Below are 16,587 nucleotides of genomic sequence, written 5' to 3'. Positions count from 1 at the left end.
CAGCAGCCTCAAGGTCACCGAGGCGGGCGTGGGGCAGGTGAGGCAGAGGGAGAAGGCCACAGGCCAGGGTCCAGCAGCCTTTGGGCCAGTCTAAGAACTCTGGCTTCGCTTGCACATGAAGAGGAGTCATGGGAAGCTCTGAGCAGAGAGAGACACATTCTGAGTCAGATTCAGCTCTTGGGGGCACCTGGATGGCTCAGTCGGTTAAATGTCTGACTCCTGATCTCAGCTCAGGTCTTAATCTCAGGGGCGTGAGTTCAAGCCCTGTGTTGGGCTCCACGCTGGGCATGGAGAAAAAAAAAAGTTGAAAAAATAAAATCGAAGGCTGGCTCTGGCTGCCCTGGAGATGTTAGGGCATGGCAGGGCAAGGATCTGAGAGCCATTTCAGGGCCGTGGTCCCAGCATCCACAGCAGGCCCGGCACGCAGTGGGTGACCACGTGTTCGTAGAACCAGGGAATGTGGGGGCTGTCCGGAACTTGGCCTGGAGCTGCCCCAAGTTCTCCGGAGCCCACCAGCAGAGGACGTAGGAACCCTGGGCTCACTGGGAGCCCCTCTCCTCTTCCCCTTCTGGACCTTGTGGGGCCGGTGGCCTGGGCAGGTGGTGGGGCTGTGGAGACCCAGGGGCTCCCCTCTAGACCCTGATGCTGCTGTAGCCCGAGCAGCCACCCCCTTTCCTCCCCCAGGTTCCAGGGCAGGACCAGGGGCAGATGAGGGAGCCGAGGCCTCTGTGCCCTCCGAGCTTCCAGCTCCTCCTGAGCCCACAGCTCTGGCCACACACTGACCCTCAGATCCTCACCTCTGTGTCCCCCTCCCCCTGCAGGTCCGTTTCTGTGCCGCTGGTGGACTCCCAGAGTGCTCTCCCACCACGTCCCCTCTTCTGCAAGCCCTCCTTCCCGCTCGCCCCCTCCCAGCAGCAGGGATTCCCTGCCAAGAACGCCCCTCCCTGAGAGCTCACTGCCCTTCCCATCTGGGCACCTGGCGGGAGCGGGGAGGCCAGCACCCAGGCCCTTCTTCAGGGGTCCCAGCGACGGGCACCCCAGGGCACTCACCCACACAGTCCTTCCGGTTCCAGTGGAGCCGCCTCCCCGGGGGGCAGACGCATTCGTAGCTGCCCTTGGTGTTGACGCAGCCCTGGTCGCAGCTGCCGTTGTTCATGCTGCACTCGTCCACATCTGGAAGCGCGGGCGGGAGGAGGGGCATCAGGGCAGGAGGCTGGCTGGCAGGGCAGGGCCAGCCAGGACGAGAGGGCCGAGACGCCCCTGACCCTGCGGGCAGCTGGCCACTCAGGAGATGCAGACAGGCGGCCGCACGCGTCACACGCAGGAGCGCGCACCCCCGCGGCTGATGGACACAGACGGCAGCCCCTCCCCCTCCCCCAGCGGTTTGCCGAACTCCTGCAGCTGCACCCGGGTCGGGGGAGGGCAAAAGGCAGCACAGAATTCAAGTGCCAAGCAGGTCTTGTGAGTCCGGAGTCGCGAGTTCTCTCTTGCTGGGGCTTTGGACAGGCTGTTTCCCTCTGCGCAATGGGCCCCCCGGTGAGAGAAGCCACCTCCAACCCTTCCCTCGGTGGCCACCAGGGAGCCAGAGCACCCGCTGGAGACAGGGAGAGGGGCCGGGCTCTCAGCGTCTGGGCGGCCTGCAGTTTGGGAGCGGCAGGCCCAGTGGAGCCAGTGCCCAGGTTTTTGGGGTCCTTCCAGAAGAATCTGTAACCCCCCCAGGAGCCCCTTCCCCCGAACACCAGCTGTGCTCAATCACTTCCCACCTCACCCCGTCCAACCTCCACTGCTGCCCAGCAGAGGGAGTGTGGTCACAGGAAATGAGACCCTAGGGCCTTGGGGCCATTCTTGGCTCCCCCACTTGCACCTGCCAGGCCCGCACACCTCCAAGTCCCATCATCTGTAGCTAAATACTTCTAGAACCTTCCCCTTCTCTGCACACTTCCCACCCTGCCCGAGTTCAGTGGCTCTGGCTCCCATGCCTGAGCGGTCTCCCTGCTGGTGCCCTGAGTTCCACTCTCCTAAACATGCGGCAGCTAGAGTGATCTCGTGACCTGAACATGCCCATGTCACACCTCTACTTAAGCCCTCCTTCGCATTAGGAAGAAAACCCAAGTCACCTGCACGCCTCACACAGCCCTGCTTCCTCTGTCTGCATTGCGCACCACATTCTCCTTCCCGCCCGGGGCTCTCCCCGCTGCTTCCGGGTCCCTCTGGGCTACCTCAGTGCCTTTGCATATGCTGATCCTGCTGGCATCCCTTCCCTCATCTTGACCCAAAAGCTCCTCCTTTAGGAACTCCAGCCCCGTCCCCGCTCCCCTGTCTCCATTTGCAGCCTTTCTCTGTCGTCACCCTCTTCCACTGGGACGAATCGTCTGTGGGATTCTGTGCAGCGGCCATTCCCCATTCTGGACTGAGGTTCCCTTGCAGCTGCTGTTTCCAGGGGCCTACACCCACAACCTGGCCCGAGGCCTGCCACCTAGCAGATACTTGCTGCTCCCTGCCCCCGTCTTCCCACCTCTGCTCTTAGCGGAGCCCCTCTGCCCACCAGAACCTGGCCTTGCTTTAAAGTCCCTTCCAGGCCCTCTGGAGTCAAGGTCGGGGTCAGGGTGCGGGGTGCAGCAGAGGTGGCCGTGCGGCCAGGCGCGTGCCTCAGGGGGTAGGTGGCCCTGGCGGGCGGGCTGCAGACCTCCGCAGTGGGTCGTCCCGTAGAGCATGTAGCCGCGGTGACACAGGCACTGGAAGCTGCCCGGGGAGTTGATGCAGACGTGGTCGCAGGTCCGCTCGAAGGAGCACTCATCGATGTCTGTGTGGCCACAAGGAGACAAAGCGCAGGGAGGAGTTTCAGGGCGCGGTGGGTGGGCACGGCCTGTCACTCATGCAGTCTCTCAACACACAGCTGCACGCAGACAGTCCCTGAGCCCTGAGGCTTGGGGCACAGCCAATCCACAGTGAATGTCGGCCTTCCGGTCATGGCCTGATTTTCCAGTCTGTCTCCAAAAACCTTACATTTCTGGGTTAGAAGCCATTTCCCATCTCTTCGGGAGTTGGGCAGGCTGGAAGTACTCTGGATACGAGGTCTGATGAATTTCTGCCATTTTAATATCTCACATTCTATTGTGATCAGGACGAGTATTTAATCTGCATCTGCAGGAAATTGAGAGGGGCTTGCTTGAGGAGACAAGTGAACTGGGACACAAAACCAGGCCTTTGGGAGCCTGACCACTGTGTGTTTTCTGGCCACTCTAAGAGGTCTCTTTTTTTTCCCCCCAAAAGATTTTATTTATTTATTTGACAGAGAGATCACAAACAGGCAGAGAGGCAGGCAGAGGGAGAGGAGGAAGCAGGCTCCCTGCTGAGCAGAGAGCCCGATGCGGGGCTCGATCCCAGGACCCTGAGATCATGACCTGAGCTGAAGGCAGAGGCCTAACCCACTGAGCCACCCAGGTGCCCCTCCAAGAGGTCTCTTGAGAAAACAAGGAAAACAGCTCAAAGAGAAAAGGTATGGGGGGGGGTGATATGCTACCCATAAGGGATAACAAGAAAGCCTTGATGGTATATGAAATTTGATTCTGAGCTTCCTGGCAGCCAGGGTAAAAAAGGAAAAAGGGTCACAGAGTGCTGTTACTGGAAAGGAGGAAATGAACAGCATGCTCATAGAAGACAAGTCTGTCCTGGCCGTAAATTCTGAGGAAAATGGCTCTCATGGGACAGCTGATGGGGGCTCCCGAGGGCAAAACAGCCACTGACCCACCTTTCCACAGGCACCACTGTTGGAGGTCATTCTTTGAATATATTAGGTCATGGGACTATACATGTTGATGATAGACGTGTGTTTGTAATAATTCTAGCACAAGGAAGGAATCACACTGGTGTGCTCAAAGGAGGATGTGATCCCTCCCAGCAGGGGAATCTGGGAAGAGCTCCTGGTACTGGCGGCACCTGGACTAGACCTTGACGGAGACTAGCTTGGAAGTAAGGAATGGAAGTAGGGGAATGGCACTCTGAGCAAAGGCCGGGAAGGGGCAGCACGGGGCCTCTAGGGAGTGGAGAAGCAAAAATGCCGCCTCCTCAGTGGTGGCCCTCCGGTCCCACAGGGCAGCTGGGGGTATAAAGTCAAGGGCCTTCCCTTAGCCCTCCACAGAACTTGGCAAGGCAGATGGAGAAACTAAGTCAAAGTGCAGAGGAGTCTGGAGACGTGACGTGCTCCCAGTGGCCCCACGTGCTAAGGGGAAGGCAGAGCCAGGAGACCCACAAGGAAAGAAGAGGCCAAGTCAGAGAGGAGGCTTGGGTCACAGGATGAGGCCAGGACGGGCTGGCCCCGAACCCCCTCACCGGTCTTCTGCTCTTGCCTTCCTCGGTGTCCTTGGGAGAGCACATCCCTTGTCCCTGAGGGCCAGTCCTGAGCGGCACAGATATGCCGACTCAGCCACGTGCGGTCTGCCACTCCTCTGGGAAAATGCCTATTCACCAGTGTCCCCTCCCCCAGGAAGCCTTCCCTGACCTCTCTTCCCATGCCCATCCTCTGGGCTCTCACTGCATCCTGGATGTCTCCTGGGCTTGTGCTGGACTGTGACTCCTGGCTTCGGCCCAGACCTCACACCATGCCTCAAAGGCGCCCAGGAACCCTAAGGAAGGCCTGCAGGAGAGTGCCCGCAGTGTGCCATGCTGTCCACCAGGTGGCGGCAGCCCACCTCCGGAGCCTCTGGGGAGGGCATGCCACCAGGAAGGACAGGGTGGTGGAGCTGAGGAGCTCTGCCACCAACTCACTGTGGCACTGCCCCCCGCCGCCCCCTTGCATACACACACACACACACACACACACACACACACACACACACACGCTGATGCGCCTCCAGGCCTTAGTTTCGCATCCATAAAGGGGGCGGGTTGGACTGGGTGACTTGAGGACCCCTAGAGTCATGAAAGACAGGGAAGCTGGAAAGGCCAGTGGGGGCTGACACACCCACAGGTGCCCTCGCAGGCCCGGGAAGGGTGGGCAAGGCCGCCGGGGGCGCACGGGTTGGGGCTCACCTTGGCACGTCCGCTCATCAGTCAGCAGCTTGTAGCCCTTCCGGCAGCCGCACTCGAAGCTGCCCACGGTGTTGCGGCAGAAGTGGTCGCAGCCCCCGTTGTTGGCCAGGCACTCGTTGATGTCTGCGGGGCGCCCAGCGGGCAGGGCGAGGCGAGTGGGCTGGGCTGCCAGGTGGCGGGGCCCCTCCCTCCGCTACTCCCTGCGCCCGCTGCCGCCCCGGCCTCCTCTGGTCCCCGCATCCCCATCGGAGTGGCCCAGGGGCCTGGCTCCCAGCAGCGGGGGGCAGGGCAGGAGGTTGAGTTACGCTGCAGCCCCAAGTTTGTGAGCCTGGCTGGCACTGGTGGCAGAGGGGAGGGAAGTGATGGCTGCTGTGCGGGACAATATGACAGGGATGGGATTGGGACGACACTCGGGGAGGCGGCACAGCCTGGAGCGGGCCGGCTACTTCCCCATGGCTGTGACCTGGGGTGAGCGACTGGGCCCCGGAGCCTTGGCTCCCCCGCCTTGGAAGAACACCACGAGGAGCCGACGAACTAGTGGTCCTGGGGTGCTTGTGCTGAGTGAGGTCTTAGTCCGCAACCTGTGGGATTACCGCCCGTTTTATGATGGGAGACGGAAGCTTGGGAAGGTGACCGGTGTTCCTGGGCTGGCTGGCGTCCCCCTCTAATGCCGCTTGTTGGTCTCAGCAGTTACTAACGGGCTGTGGCTGGACCCTGGGAGGTCACCGGGCCTAGCCCCATGCAATAAACGGCCCCTCCCAAGCAGCCTGGCCAGGTGGCCTCTGCTTGCATATCTCTAGTGATGGGGGGCTTTCTCCCTCACAGCATGGCCTGCTGCGGATGCATCGCAAACGTCCCCCCGACTCACTCGTGAGTTCCTTCCCGCCCCACCTCGGCCTGCTTCTCTGGGCTTTGCTCTCTGGGCTCCAGGCCAGCCTGGCAGACTGTGTCGTCAGAGACCCTGTCCCTGAGGTGCCTCTTCTGACTCCTCGGTTCCTCCTGGGCCCCGACCCCAAGGCTCCCCATGCTGACACGACCCAGCATGTAGTAGCTGAGCTTTCGGAACGGGGTTCTCACCCTGATTTGGAGGCGCTGGGAGGAAGTGAAGGAAACCAGACAGGACTCCTCCGAGTTGGTCATCGGCCGCATCTCAGCAGAGCTGCTGACTTGGACCCCCGCCCCCACTGCGCCTGTCCTGAGTGTGAGGACCCGGGCGCCCTGTCCTGTGCAATTGGAACCGCCGTACGAGCAAGGCCCACCTGCCCCCTTTGTGCTGAGCCCCACGGAGGGGACTCTGTCCCACCCCGGCGACTCCAGATCGCGGATGGCACCTCACTTCTTTTTCCGCAAACCAAACAAGCTAGACCCGACACCTGCAGGACAGTCCTAAAGCGGTGTTCCCATAGAATGCTCCCCAACAGCAAAACAAACCCCAGCTGTGTGGTCCTGAGCAAGGCTGAGGCGCCCCGTGGGCAGTCCTCAGAGCCTCTGGGAGGGGATGTGGCCTAGCCTAGGACCACAGCAACCAGAGTGGCTTTCCTGGGGAGCCCCTGCAGGACTAGGAGCTGTGGGGTGCAGGGCACCCAGCGGGCATGCCGCTGCATCTCCTTGCACTTGCCTGTCCTCCTCCCCACCCCAGGCACTTCTACCCCAAAGACCCACTCTGTTTGCATGTTCTGGTGACTTTGGCACCAGAAAGGTGGCATAGGAGGGGAACCCCAGACAGTCCCCCATAAGGGAGGCCTGTGGGTTATCAGACCTGGCCCTGAATCCTGGCTGTGCCGCTTCCTGGGTGACTTCACCCCACTGAATACAGTAGGTGCTCTATATGTGCTCACCAAGGTGATCACTAAAAACAGTAACTTCTCAAGTCTGGGAATTCTGCACACGCGTGTGTTCCAGGAACAAAAATGCCTAAGGGTGAGCCCAGACCCCACAGCAGGCCGTCAGACCTTGTGGTGCTCACTGTACCTACTGGGCACTAGCTCATGCTGGTGGCCAGGCCAAGCACTTTCTGTCAAAGTCTTGTATGATCTTCAAAACATCTGGGGGACCAGATCCCCCATTCTACAGAGGGGATCACAGCTACACGTAGCAACCAAATTGGGGCCCAGCTCCAGCTGTCTCCAAAGACAGGCTCTCTCCAGAGCACTGTGCCCGCCCCCCAGCCTCCAGAGAGCGGACATTAAGTCCCGTTGAGGGCCTGTCCTGGGCGGAGGCTTGGGCATCTCTGTCATCCTCCCTCCTTGGGAATTATAGGAAGACGGGGAAATTTCTAGCTAAAAGCCTCTGGCAGGAGAACGGAGACCTGTCTCGGCCCTGTCCCGGCCAGCTGTGTGATCCTGGGCAGGGAAAGGCGCCTCTCTGAGCCTCACGTTCCCCATCTGTGAACTGGGCCGGGAACAGATGCCTCTCCCAGACTAAATGTGCAGAGGGGGTCTGCCTCCTCAGGAACGCCTCAGGCCTTCTGGAACCCCCAATCCTGTCCTCATCCCCATCTGGGCCCATCAGCCGAGGGGCTGTCATGACAACCAGACAGGCCACAGGAAGCATGTTTGCTTGAGGCCGGGCTGGTGTGGCGGCAGCCTGGGGGTCGGAGTGGGAGAAGCACCCCTCAGCTCTAGCCAGGGTACAGTCACACAGCCCCTGGACCTTCATCCTGATGGGAGCCTGGGGTGTGGCCTCTGCCCCCTCTCCCCTCCCTGCCCTTCTAAGGCTCCTCTCTTTCCTCACTGTGCTCACACTGGTCCTGATCCCACAAGGCAGCCAGCAGACCCCTACCTGCTTACAAGTCTTCCGTGGCCCCCGGGCATCCCAGGATGAAGGGCCAGCCCCTTTTTGTAGGCCCTTCCCTGGGCATCCTGGGCCTGGGAGTCCTGCCTTCCCCTTTCTGCACGCTTGGCTTCTGCCTCGGCAGCCCGGACTCCGGCGGCCTTACCCAGTGCGGCCCCCACACGGCCTGGCCCTGGAAACAGCTGCCTCTCTGGGAAGCCTTCCCTGACATCCCCTCCAGAGTTGGCTGTCCCCTTGTCATGGACACAGATGGGGGAGCTGGCTCCTGTCTGGGGCCCCCGGACCCAGTATGAGGCCTGCACCTCGTGACTGCCCGCAGCGTTCACTGAGGGGATAAAGAATGAAGGAGTCGGAGTGGCTGAAAGTAGGGTCGGGTCTTGGGCCACTGGGAACCTTCAGATGCATCAGCCAGTCTGTTCAAGCATCGGGGCGGGGGAGGGAAGGGGGGGTGGGAGCTATAGGAACACACAGAAGGACAACGGTTCCTGCCCCCGTCTGCCCATCCCGCTGTGGGGGCACAGCACGGCACCCCAGGGGCCATGCGGAGGGCTTCCGGGCGGGCGTGGGCTGGCGTTGCCCTAGAGCAGCCTTGTGGGGAGGGCGTGCTGCTGGGCAGAGAGCAGGTGAGGGAGAAAAGGAAACAGATGGTGGGTGGGAGTTCTCCCAGACTCTTCTGGAAGATGTTGGAAGGAGGAAATCCAGGTTCCAGCTCTGGGAGTCAAGGCCCCAGACCTCCCTCCTCTCAAAAGGGCCGATCAGCAAGGTGCCCCCTTCCCAATGTCAAGCAGGTGCAGCACCAAACAGGGAGCCTTGAGGCTGGACCCTTGCACTGTCCACACTCTTGAAACAGAGCTTGGGACACATCCTCCCAATCGCACCATGGCTCCTGTGTTTCAGGCAGAACTACCCCCACTTTCCCATGTGCGTCTCCACCTGCCGTGTGACCCCTGTGTGCCCCGGGCCTTCGACTCCGGACTTTCCAAGACCTTCGTTACCTTCACCCTCCAGCCATTGGTCTTGCTTCACAGTGACTTGTGGCTTCCAGGATACGCTGAACCTTTGAAATCACTCCTTTGATACCCCTTCTGGGCCCTTGCCAGGACCAGGGCTGCACGCCCACTGCGGAGCTGAAGCCTCGGGGCCGGGAATTCCCAGCTGGGCTGGTCCTGCCAAGTGCCCGTGCCCTGACCTGCGTCTCTCCGGTCCGCCCCGGGGAGCTTGGGCTGTGCGCATGAGGCTCTGAGACGCCAAGCCTGGAGGTCAGCCTTCATTTTCCAGTGTTCTCTGATTTGAGGACATGATGCGGTTTTTGACTAGTCCCACAATCCTTAAATTCTACCTCCAAGGACAATATCCAGATATCCGGATATCAAGGACAGTATCTCATCTCTACTACTGTGGCCAGCACCTGGGTCAAGCCATGTCACCTCCAGCCTGGGTGAAGACAGCAGCTGCCTCACTGCGCTTCCAGACCCTGCCCAGAGAACCCCGTCCAAGCTGTGGTCAGGGACCGGCTCAAAATGGAAACCCGAGCCAGTGCTTTCCCTGCCCAGGGGTGTCTGGGGGGCTTGCCAAGGTTTGGAAGAACGAAGGGCCCAGCCCTCCCCAGCACACAGCCCCTGCACCATCTGGCCTGGCCTCCCCGTCTCACACACCTGGGCGCCCTGGACCCCTTTGGGTCCTTGCACCCCTGGCCACAGTGCTGCTGGAAAGGCTGCCAGGACGAATGCCACTCCCCACGGCCTCCCAGCCCCGGCGCTGGGCGGGCTCCGGTCCTTGCCTGCTGCCGGGCCCTACGTCTCCATCCAGCACCAAGCAGTCAGTGACACATGTATAGCTCGTGATTTTAAAAACTGAGAAACTGTCTTCTGCATCCAATAGAGGATCTCCAGGAACAGGGAAGGTCTGGTTCATTCACCTGTCTCCCCGGCCCCCGCACACGGGGGGAGCCCAGAAACCCCGTTTGGTACGGCAGTGAATGAGACCTGCCTGCAGGGCACAGCGGGGAGGGGCTCCGGCTAAGGGCAAAGGGCTGAGCAGGGGCAGCCCTCGTTAAAGGGCTGGAGTGGTTCAGGAGGAGCTGCGGGAAGCAGGGTGGGGGGCTCAGTGGGGTGGGCCTCCGGCTGTGGGGAGCTCCCCTCGGCACCTCCCGTCCCCCGGACATGAGGTGGAGGTGGGGCAGGGACAGGTGCCCCCCAGCCTCCCAAAGGCCGGGCGGGGGCAGCACAGCCCCCCACAGGTGCTCTGCTGGGGCATGGCTGTGGCACAGACAGCTGGGCTCCTGGTGCCAGCTCCTGGCCTCAGGTCAGGGACCGAGCTGTGCCCGCCCCTACAGTCCCGTGCCCGAGGGAGGCAGCGTGGTCCGACTTTACCCTCTTCTGCCCCAGCGCTGAGGGCACGGGGCCAGGCCTGCTGTGTCACTGCCGGCTGTGGGGATGGCTGGGCCCGTGGGGAGCCCTGGCCCGTCCCCCGGGCATCAGGTCCACGTGTTGCAACTCGGCTCCAAGTGGGCCGAGCAGGGGCTACAGAAGGGCTTTATTTTCAAATAAACAGGGGGGAGGACTGTTATTTCTGTCAATAATCCCTAGTTGCTTCCCAGCAGAGCAGCTAGGAAGGGGAAGTCACATGCTATCTATTTTTACAGGCTTGAAAATAGCCCCCCTCGGACTATTTAAAACCTACGGAAGCCTCCGCTGTCCGCATCTTCACCCATCGGACTCAGGGAGTTCAAGCCCCTCTGTCCTTCTGCTCGCGCCCCTCCAGCCTGGCCAGCTCCCTGGCAAGGTGGGAGGCGGGGGCCCACGGCTGCCGGGGGGGACTCGCAGGGCCAGCTTGGCGCGAGGGGCTGCCCCTCCCTCCCTTGCAGGGGCGCTGGCGGTCCCCCCTACTCCCTGCCCAGTGGCTGTGGGTGCTCAAGGCTCCTTTGCTGGGGCTGCGGGGTGGCCCTTAGTCTCGAGCCCTGACAGCTCTCGCTTCTCTGCTCCCCTTGCTTCTTGTTTCCTGAAGGAGCCTAACACCCCAAGTGCCCTCGGAGGCACTCAGGAACTCTGTGGGGGTGAGCCAGGGAACCAGCAGGAACAGAGGAAGGTCTACCTGCTCTCTTCCAGAGGCTGGGAGACTGGCCCGTTCCCACAGGCTTCCCCTCATCCTCCCAGAGCCTCATTTCTAATTGCGAATGGAGGTCCTTCTGCCTCCCCAGCTCCCAGCTGAGAGCCCCCACCGTGTCACTCCTCCAGCGACATGGACACACAGCATCCACATTTTTCTATCGGTGGCAAGGAGACAACCTCATCCCGGTACAAGGAGACCGGTCCTTCCCGAACCTCCCCGGGTCGTGCTGTTGCCCCAGCTCTGCCGGATGCTACGGATGCTACCACGAGGTTGAGGGTGAAGAGATGGCCAACCCCCACCTCTGCCCCGCCCCCCCCCCAGGGCCACAGTGAATCACTGTGGGCCCAGGAGTTCCCACACTGAAGACACCGCTAGCCTAGCACAGCGGGCAGCCCTTTCCTTGGACAGCAGGACCCTAACTTGAAACTTGGGTAGTGCCCTGGCATGGACCCTCCCTCTTGTCGGCCTCTCCAGCAGAAGTACGGCTGACCCCGGACTCCCCCATGCCATCACAGGCAGCCACTGTCACACGCGCAGGGCGAGCATGCAGCCCCCGCCCCTGCCTGAGTGGCTCTGAGCTGACCTTTGCACGTCTTCCCGTCGGGCTGCAGCGTGAATCCCACCGGGCAGCTGCACCGCACGCCAGTGGCTGTGTCCCTGCAGGTCCGGTCACAGCCTCCATTGTTTACCGCACACGTCTCTGGTGGTGGGGGGGGAGAGACAGAGATGCTCAGTCTCCTCCGACAGAAACCACCCCCTTTCTCCATCCGTGGGGGGACCAACTGAGACAGGAGACCTGAACTGGAGTTCTGAATTCCCCTCTAGCTGTGGGCTTCCCCAAGCCTCAGGCTCCTCATGTGTAAAATGCGAGAATGGCACCATTCCTGTGGGGCTGCCGCGGAGGACCCACTGTGATGATGATGGTGGGTGGGTAAAGGTCTGCACGCTCCAGAGGGCTGTGCCGGAGGAAAGGTCACTGCCAACAGGTCTGCGCTCCTGAGATCAGCGTGGCTGGTATCTAACTGCCTAGGGCCAGCTTCTTAAACCCTTGTCCTGCCCGGACTTGGATTCCAAACCCAGACTCGCAGTCCCTGGGGCTCCCAAACTGGTCTCAGCATGGACTGGCTTGTGGTCCTGGCTGTGGGGTTTCTGGGGGGGGGGGGTTCCCCGAGCCCGCACACCATCCATCACCTTGATGAGACACTCAGCTCAACATCTGTTCTCACTGAGCCGTAAGCTAAAGGCGTCTGGTTTTCGTCCACTTGAAGCTTGTCTAGTGTTTTTTCCCCCCTTGCAAATTCAAAGGGCCTGAAATGGCTGGGGCAGAGCCTAGGTCACCGAACCCGTCGCGTGGTGAGAATGATCCTCCCCAGGCCTGGAGAAGGGGCAGGCAGAGCTGGGTCACCAGGGCGCAGGTGGCCCGCACACAGAGGAGCCCATTTCTGGGCCTCTGGGCCTCTCAACCTGGGTTTCTTCCCGAGCAGCTGTGTGCTTTGATCTTGTGGGAACTGTGCCTGAATGGGCTTCTCTCTTCTCTTCGTTATTGCGAATTGAGGAGTCAAAGGTCCCATCTTTTAAAATCCAAAACTCTTCGCCTGCCTACCTTGGCTTCCCCTGGGCACCTGGCCCCGTGGACCTTTTCCCTGAAGGTTCCCCCTAATTGGTTTATTGTCTGTCCTTCTTCGCTGTCTGTATTCCCAGAGGAGTGATCACTGAATACATACCCCAGTAGCCAGGAGTCCCTGCTGCTCATTATACCAAATTCACGATGCCTTTCCTTTGAACTTCCATTTGTGTGCGTGTGTGTGTGTGTGGGGGGGAGGTGGGGTGGTAGGGCAGGGAGGGGGGAAATCTGGCTTTCCCTTCTGTGTGTACATCTGCATCTCTGTGATCCTGCCAGGTGGGGGTGGGGCATAGCAGGTGTCGTCCTGAGTGTTCTGGACACAGGGGCTAGGGGTGGCAGAGGGCCACCGACCCTTCTTCTCGAGGCTAAATTCTTCACCATGATAGGATGAGCTGTAACTACCTATGAAAGGCGAGTCTCCCTGCCTCTGACTCCTCCTGGCCTGTCTCTCTGTGCGTCCACAAATCTTAGACCCCCAGCTGGGTGTGCGCAGTTCTGTGAGTTTTCCTGCCTGTGTGTGCGCTGGCCCAGCGGCGTGGAGGTCTCTCACGGGCTGGTGTCCCCAGGCCCAGCTCGAAGACCACCTCCGCAAGGAGCTTCCCAGGCCCCAGGCGCAGAAAGAAGGCCATCGCCCTTCCCCGTACTCGGTTGGCCTTTGTTAGCGGGAGCCGGGCTCTGCCTAGAGTCTGGCCTGCTCGGGCCCTCTCATCTCCCCACCTGCCTGTTTACCGGGGCAGCGGAGGCGGGGAGGGCAGAGGGTGAGCTTTGCCCTGTCGCTCACGGACTGACCCAGGTAGGCTACCCCCCGGGCTGGACCGAGGCACCCGCATCTGGCAGGGGAGGACAATAAGCGCTCCCTCCAGGGCCGGAGGTGAGGATCAAACAGGTTCCCCGCTTGCTCGAAGCGCTCAGTCCGGGTCCTGGCATGTAGCAGCTGCTCCACAAATGGGAGCTGCCCTTCCTAGGCTTCTAACCAGAGAGGAAATCCCGCCTTCCAGCCGCACATCAAAGAGCCAATGCAGGCTGCAGGTGCCTTTTCAGCCTTTCATGTGGGAGCGCCCCCCCCCTCGGAGGGCCTGCCTGCTCTCCAGGGGCAGGGAAGTAAGGCTCAGGCTCCGGAGAACTGGGACTGGAACATAGCTATGACCTTACTCGGGCACAGTGACGGTGACTGGGCCTCTCTGCGGGGAGGTGGGGCGCAGCTGTGTCCCTGAGAAATGGACCTGGCCAAATGGGCTCCTGTTGGCCCTGGGGGCCATCATCCCAGGCCCCCGGGGGCCTGGGGGGACTCCGAACTTGGCCTTCCAGAACTGACGGGACTCAGCACACACAGGGCAGGTGGAGGCCAGGAGGGGGCTGGGGTCCGCGTGGAGAGTCATCCACTCTCTAGCTTCTCCCCTGCACGGTCCACACGTTTAATCTCCTGTGTTGCCCTAGAAACGTCCGGGGCCTAAACTTCATGTTCTGAGCGAGGGGCTTGGGGGCCCCTGGGGAAGGCCCCGTGGGCTGTTCTGGGTGCTGACACCATCACTCCACAGCACTTGGTTATGGCGGGTCCCCTGCTCCAGTCCCAGCGCAGCCTTCCAAGCCTCAAGTCCCCCAGACTCTCAGCAGCTCTGTGAGGCAGCTCCCGCCCCTTCCACATCCCTGGCAAGGAATCAGCCCAGGGTTGTGCGTTAAGTGGCGGAGCTGGTGGGACCTGCTGGGTCCGACTCCAACCCACCCGACAGCCTGAAATCTGCAGCCCCAGCTCCAGGACTCTACAGCGCCAGCAGGTACCATCTCCACATTCCACCCTGACCGCTCCTGTTCCAGTGCTCCCGGCCTCTGAGCATACTGCCCCCTGGGGCCCTCAGGCCTGGTCTTGGTACTTCTTTAGCATCTGATGCCAGACCCTGCCCTTAACAGCTGCCGTTCTGGGCCTGGCGACCAGAGTCTGCCTTTGTGACATTCATAGCCTTGCCAACGTTGGTCTCTCTCTTCCGGACCAATCCTCACTCTGGGTAGCCGATGCCTCCAGGCTCGTGCAGTAATGCTAAGAGCCAATACTCACTGAGGCCAGGCCCTGTGCTGGGCGGGGGAGGGGGCGGTGCACTGAGCAACCAGCCTCCAGCCTGTCCTCTACGCTGCCCAGGCCACTGCTCCTGCCAGGCCCCCAGCGTCCCCTCGACAGCACAGAGTTGGTGGCTGTGTCCTTCCGAGGATAGCGGATGTACACGGCACGATGCGAGATGCACAGAAAGGAGGATGACAAAGTCTACCCAGTCCTTTGGGCTCAAGTGGGGTTCGGGGAGTGAATCTACAGTTACAGGATGGGCCAGCCTGGGTGGCACTGGGAGCTTTGTGCCTGTGAGTTTCCAAGCGGAGGCTGCTGGGAGCTGCTGAGGGAGCTCCTTGCCTTGGGTGGCCATTAGCCTGGGACCTTCCCCCTGGACTGCTCTCTCTGACCGCTGCCTCAAAAAGCAGCCTCACCTCCCTGCTTCCCAAGACTAGAGGCACCCAGGCCTGGCACTGGGTCACCACTGTCTCAGATGCAGAAACCAGGCAGCCTGTCCTCTCCTCTGACTGCAGGATCCCCCAATTGGTGGATGTCTGTCTACCACCACCACCGTCCAGTGGTGCTGTCTCTGGCACTCAGGGTGGGGGTGCAGATGGGGTGCTGCTGCTGCCCTGTGAGGCCACACCCCATCCAGGAGCACATGCTGCCAAGGGAGGCCCGAATCCAGGCACCAGACCTTTGGGGGTATGAGGGGGAAGAGGCAAAGCCAAACCCTCAGGGTGCTGTCCCAGGGAACTGAAGACTTTCTTTCTGGACTCCGAGAGCCCTCTAGTCTCCCCAAAAGAGCTACTGGGTCTTTCCAAAGCCTCTCCTCTCCCCCTGGGGGGACAAGGGGAACAACCCCCCCAGGACATAGTCCTCTACAGCCGACAAAGGATCTTCTCATCTATTGGCCTCGCATCAGCCCCAGAAGTTGGCTTCTTTTGCAGGCAGAGAAATAGAGGCTCAGGGAAGTTCAAGGACTTGTCCAGGCAGGATCAACTACCCACTGTGAGATCCCATGCAAAATAAAAGTGAAGGGCCCTCGCTCAAATATTGAAAATTTCAAGACAGGCAACCAGACACTCACTCAACCAATTGGGGGCCCTTCTGAGAGCAGGGCTTGGGGCAAGTGTATGGGTCACACATCCGTGAAGCCAGCCCCGTGTCTCAGGTCTCTCCATTAGTTAGAGAAACCAATATTTGGACCCAAGGTTGGGGGAATCCCGATGGATGAGTGAGCCAGACCAGGCCAGAGAGCCAGGTCTTGGTCAGGGGCCCTCCAAGCAGCTGGCAGTGGGGCAGTGGAGATGGGCATTCATGGTGCCTGGTCTCCTTCCCAGCAAGGGGGGCCAACTCTTACCCTACGCGGCCAGGCTGGAGGCAGGGGAAGCTGGGCATGGGGTGGGGGTTATAGCGGGAAGGGGCCTGGGAGTAAACCCCTTTTCAGCAGGTAGAAAAACCCTAGATGTGTCACCAGGCCAGTCTTTGGTCTTTTCCCTACAGAGGCAGAGCAGATGTGAGCAGGGGAGGCCAGCCCTGGGCTGGGACGGTGGGCTGCTCTTTGAGTTGGTGCTGCCTGCTTGCTATGCCCTAGGTCTGGGCCAAGGTCTGGGCCAAGGTCTGGGAAGGCCTGTGGACAGTCTCAGTCATAGCACAGGGGCAGAAACAGGAGCTGTGGGATCAGAAAATGGGGTTGCACACCTGGCCCTGGGGCCTCAGGCAAGCCCATCTACTCCTGGAGTCTGGGCTTCCTGACATGTGACACGGAGGTGACGGCATTTACCACGGAGTTTGTGCAAGGCCCAGACAAGCGTGGACATCATGGTGCTTTGTAAATTGTCCCAACAGTGACCACAGGCTCTGTCCCGGACCTCCGCGTGCAGAGTCTTGGCACCGAGTCTGTCGCAGCTTCGTCTGAGCTCCTGCTCTGGCGGCGCAGATATGCCTCAGGGAGTCCCTGGGTGTCTGGGTGGGCAGCAGATGGGTT

General features: G+C 60.9%; 1 protein-coding gene across 3 annotated transcripts in view; it reads right to left on the bottom strand.

Moving 5' to 3' along the window:
* The window catches only part of SCUBE1 (signal peptide, CUB domain and EGF like domain containing 1), a gene marked incomplete at both ends in the record, with an annotated part of 135,585 nt that overhangs the window by 23,503 nt on the left and 95,495 nt on the right, over positions 1-16,587 (bottom strand). For all 3 annotated transcript variants that reach the window (XM_080811620.1, XM_080811621.1, XM_080811622.1), the window contains 4 exons: positions 1,051-1,173; positions 2,687-2,803; positions 5,032-5,154; positions 11,519-11,635. In XM_080811620.1, coding sequence (XP_080667746.1) covers positions 1,051-1,173; positions 2,687-2,803; positions 5,032-5,154; positions 11,519-11,635 — 480 coding nt within the window. The remainder of the gene's footprint in view (positions 1-1,050; positions 1,174-2,686; positions 2,804-5,031; positions 5,155-11,518; positions 11,636-16,587) is intronic.

This window comes from Martes martes, assembly GCF_963455335.1.
Source record: "Martes martes genome assembly, chromosome: 8".
Lineage (NCBI taxonomy): Eukaryota > Metazoa > Chordata > Mammalia > Carnivora > Mustelidae > Martes > Martes martes.
Note: the sequence above shows the minus strand (reverse complement) of the source record. Positions and strands in the feature narration are given on the sequence as shown.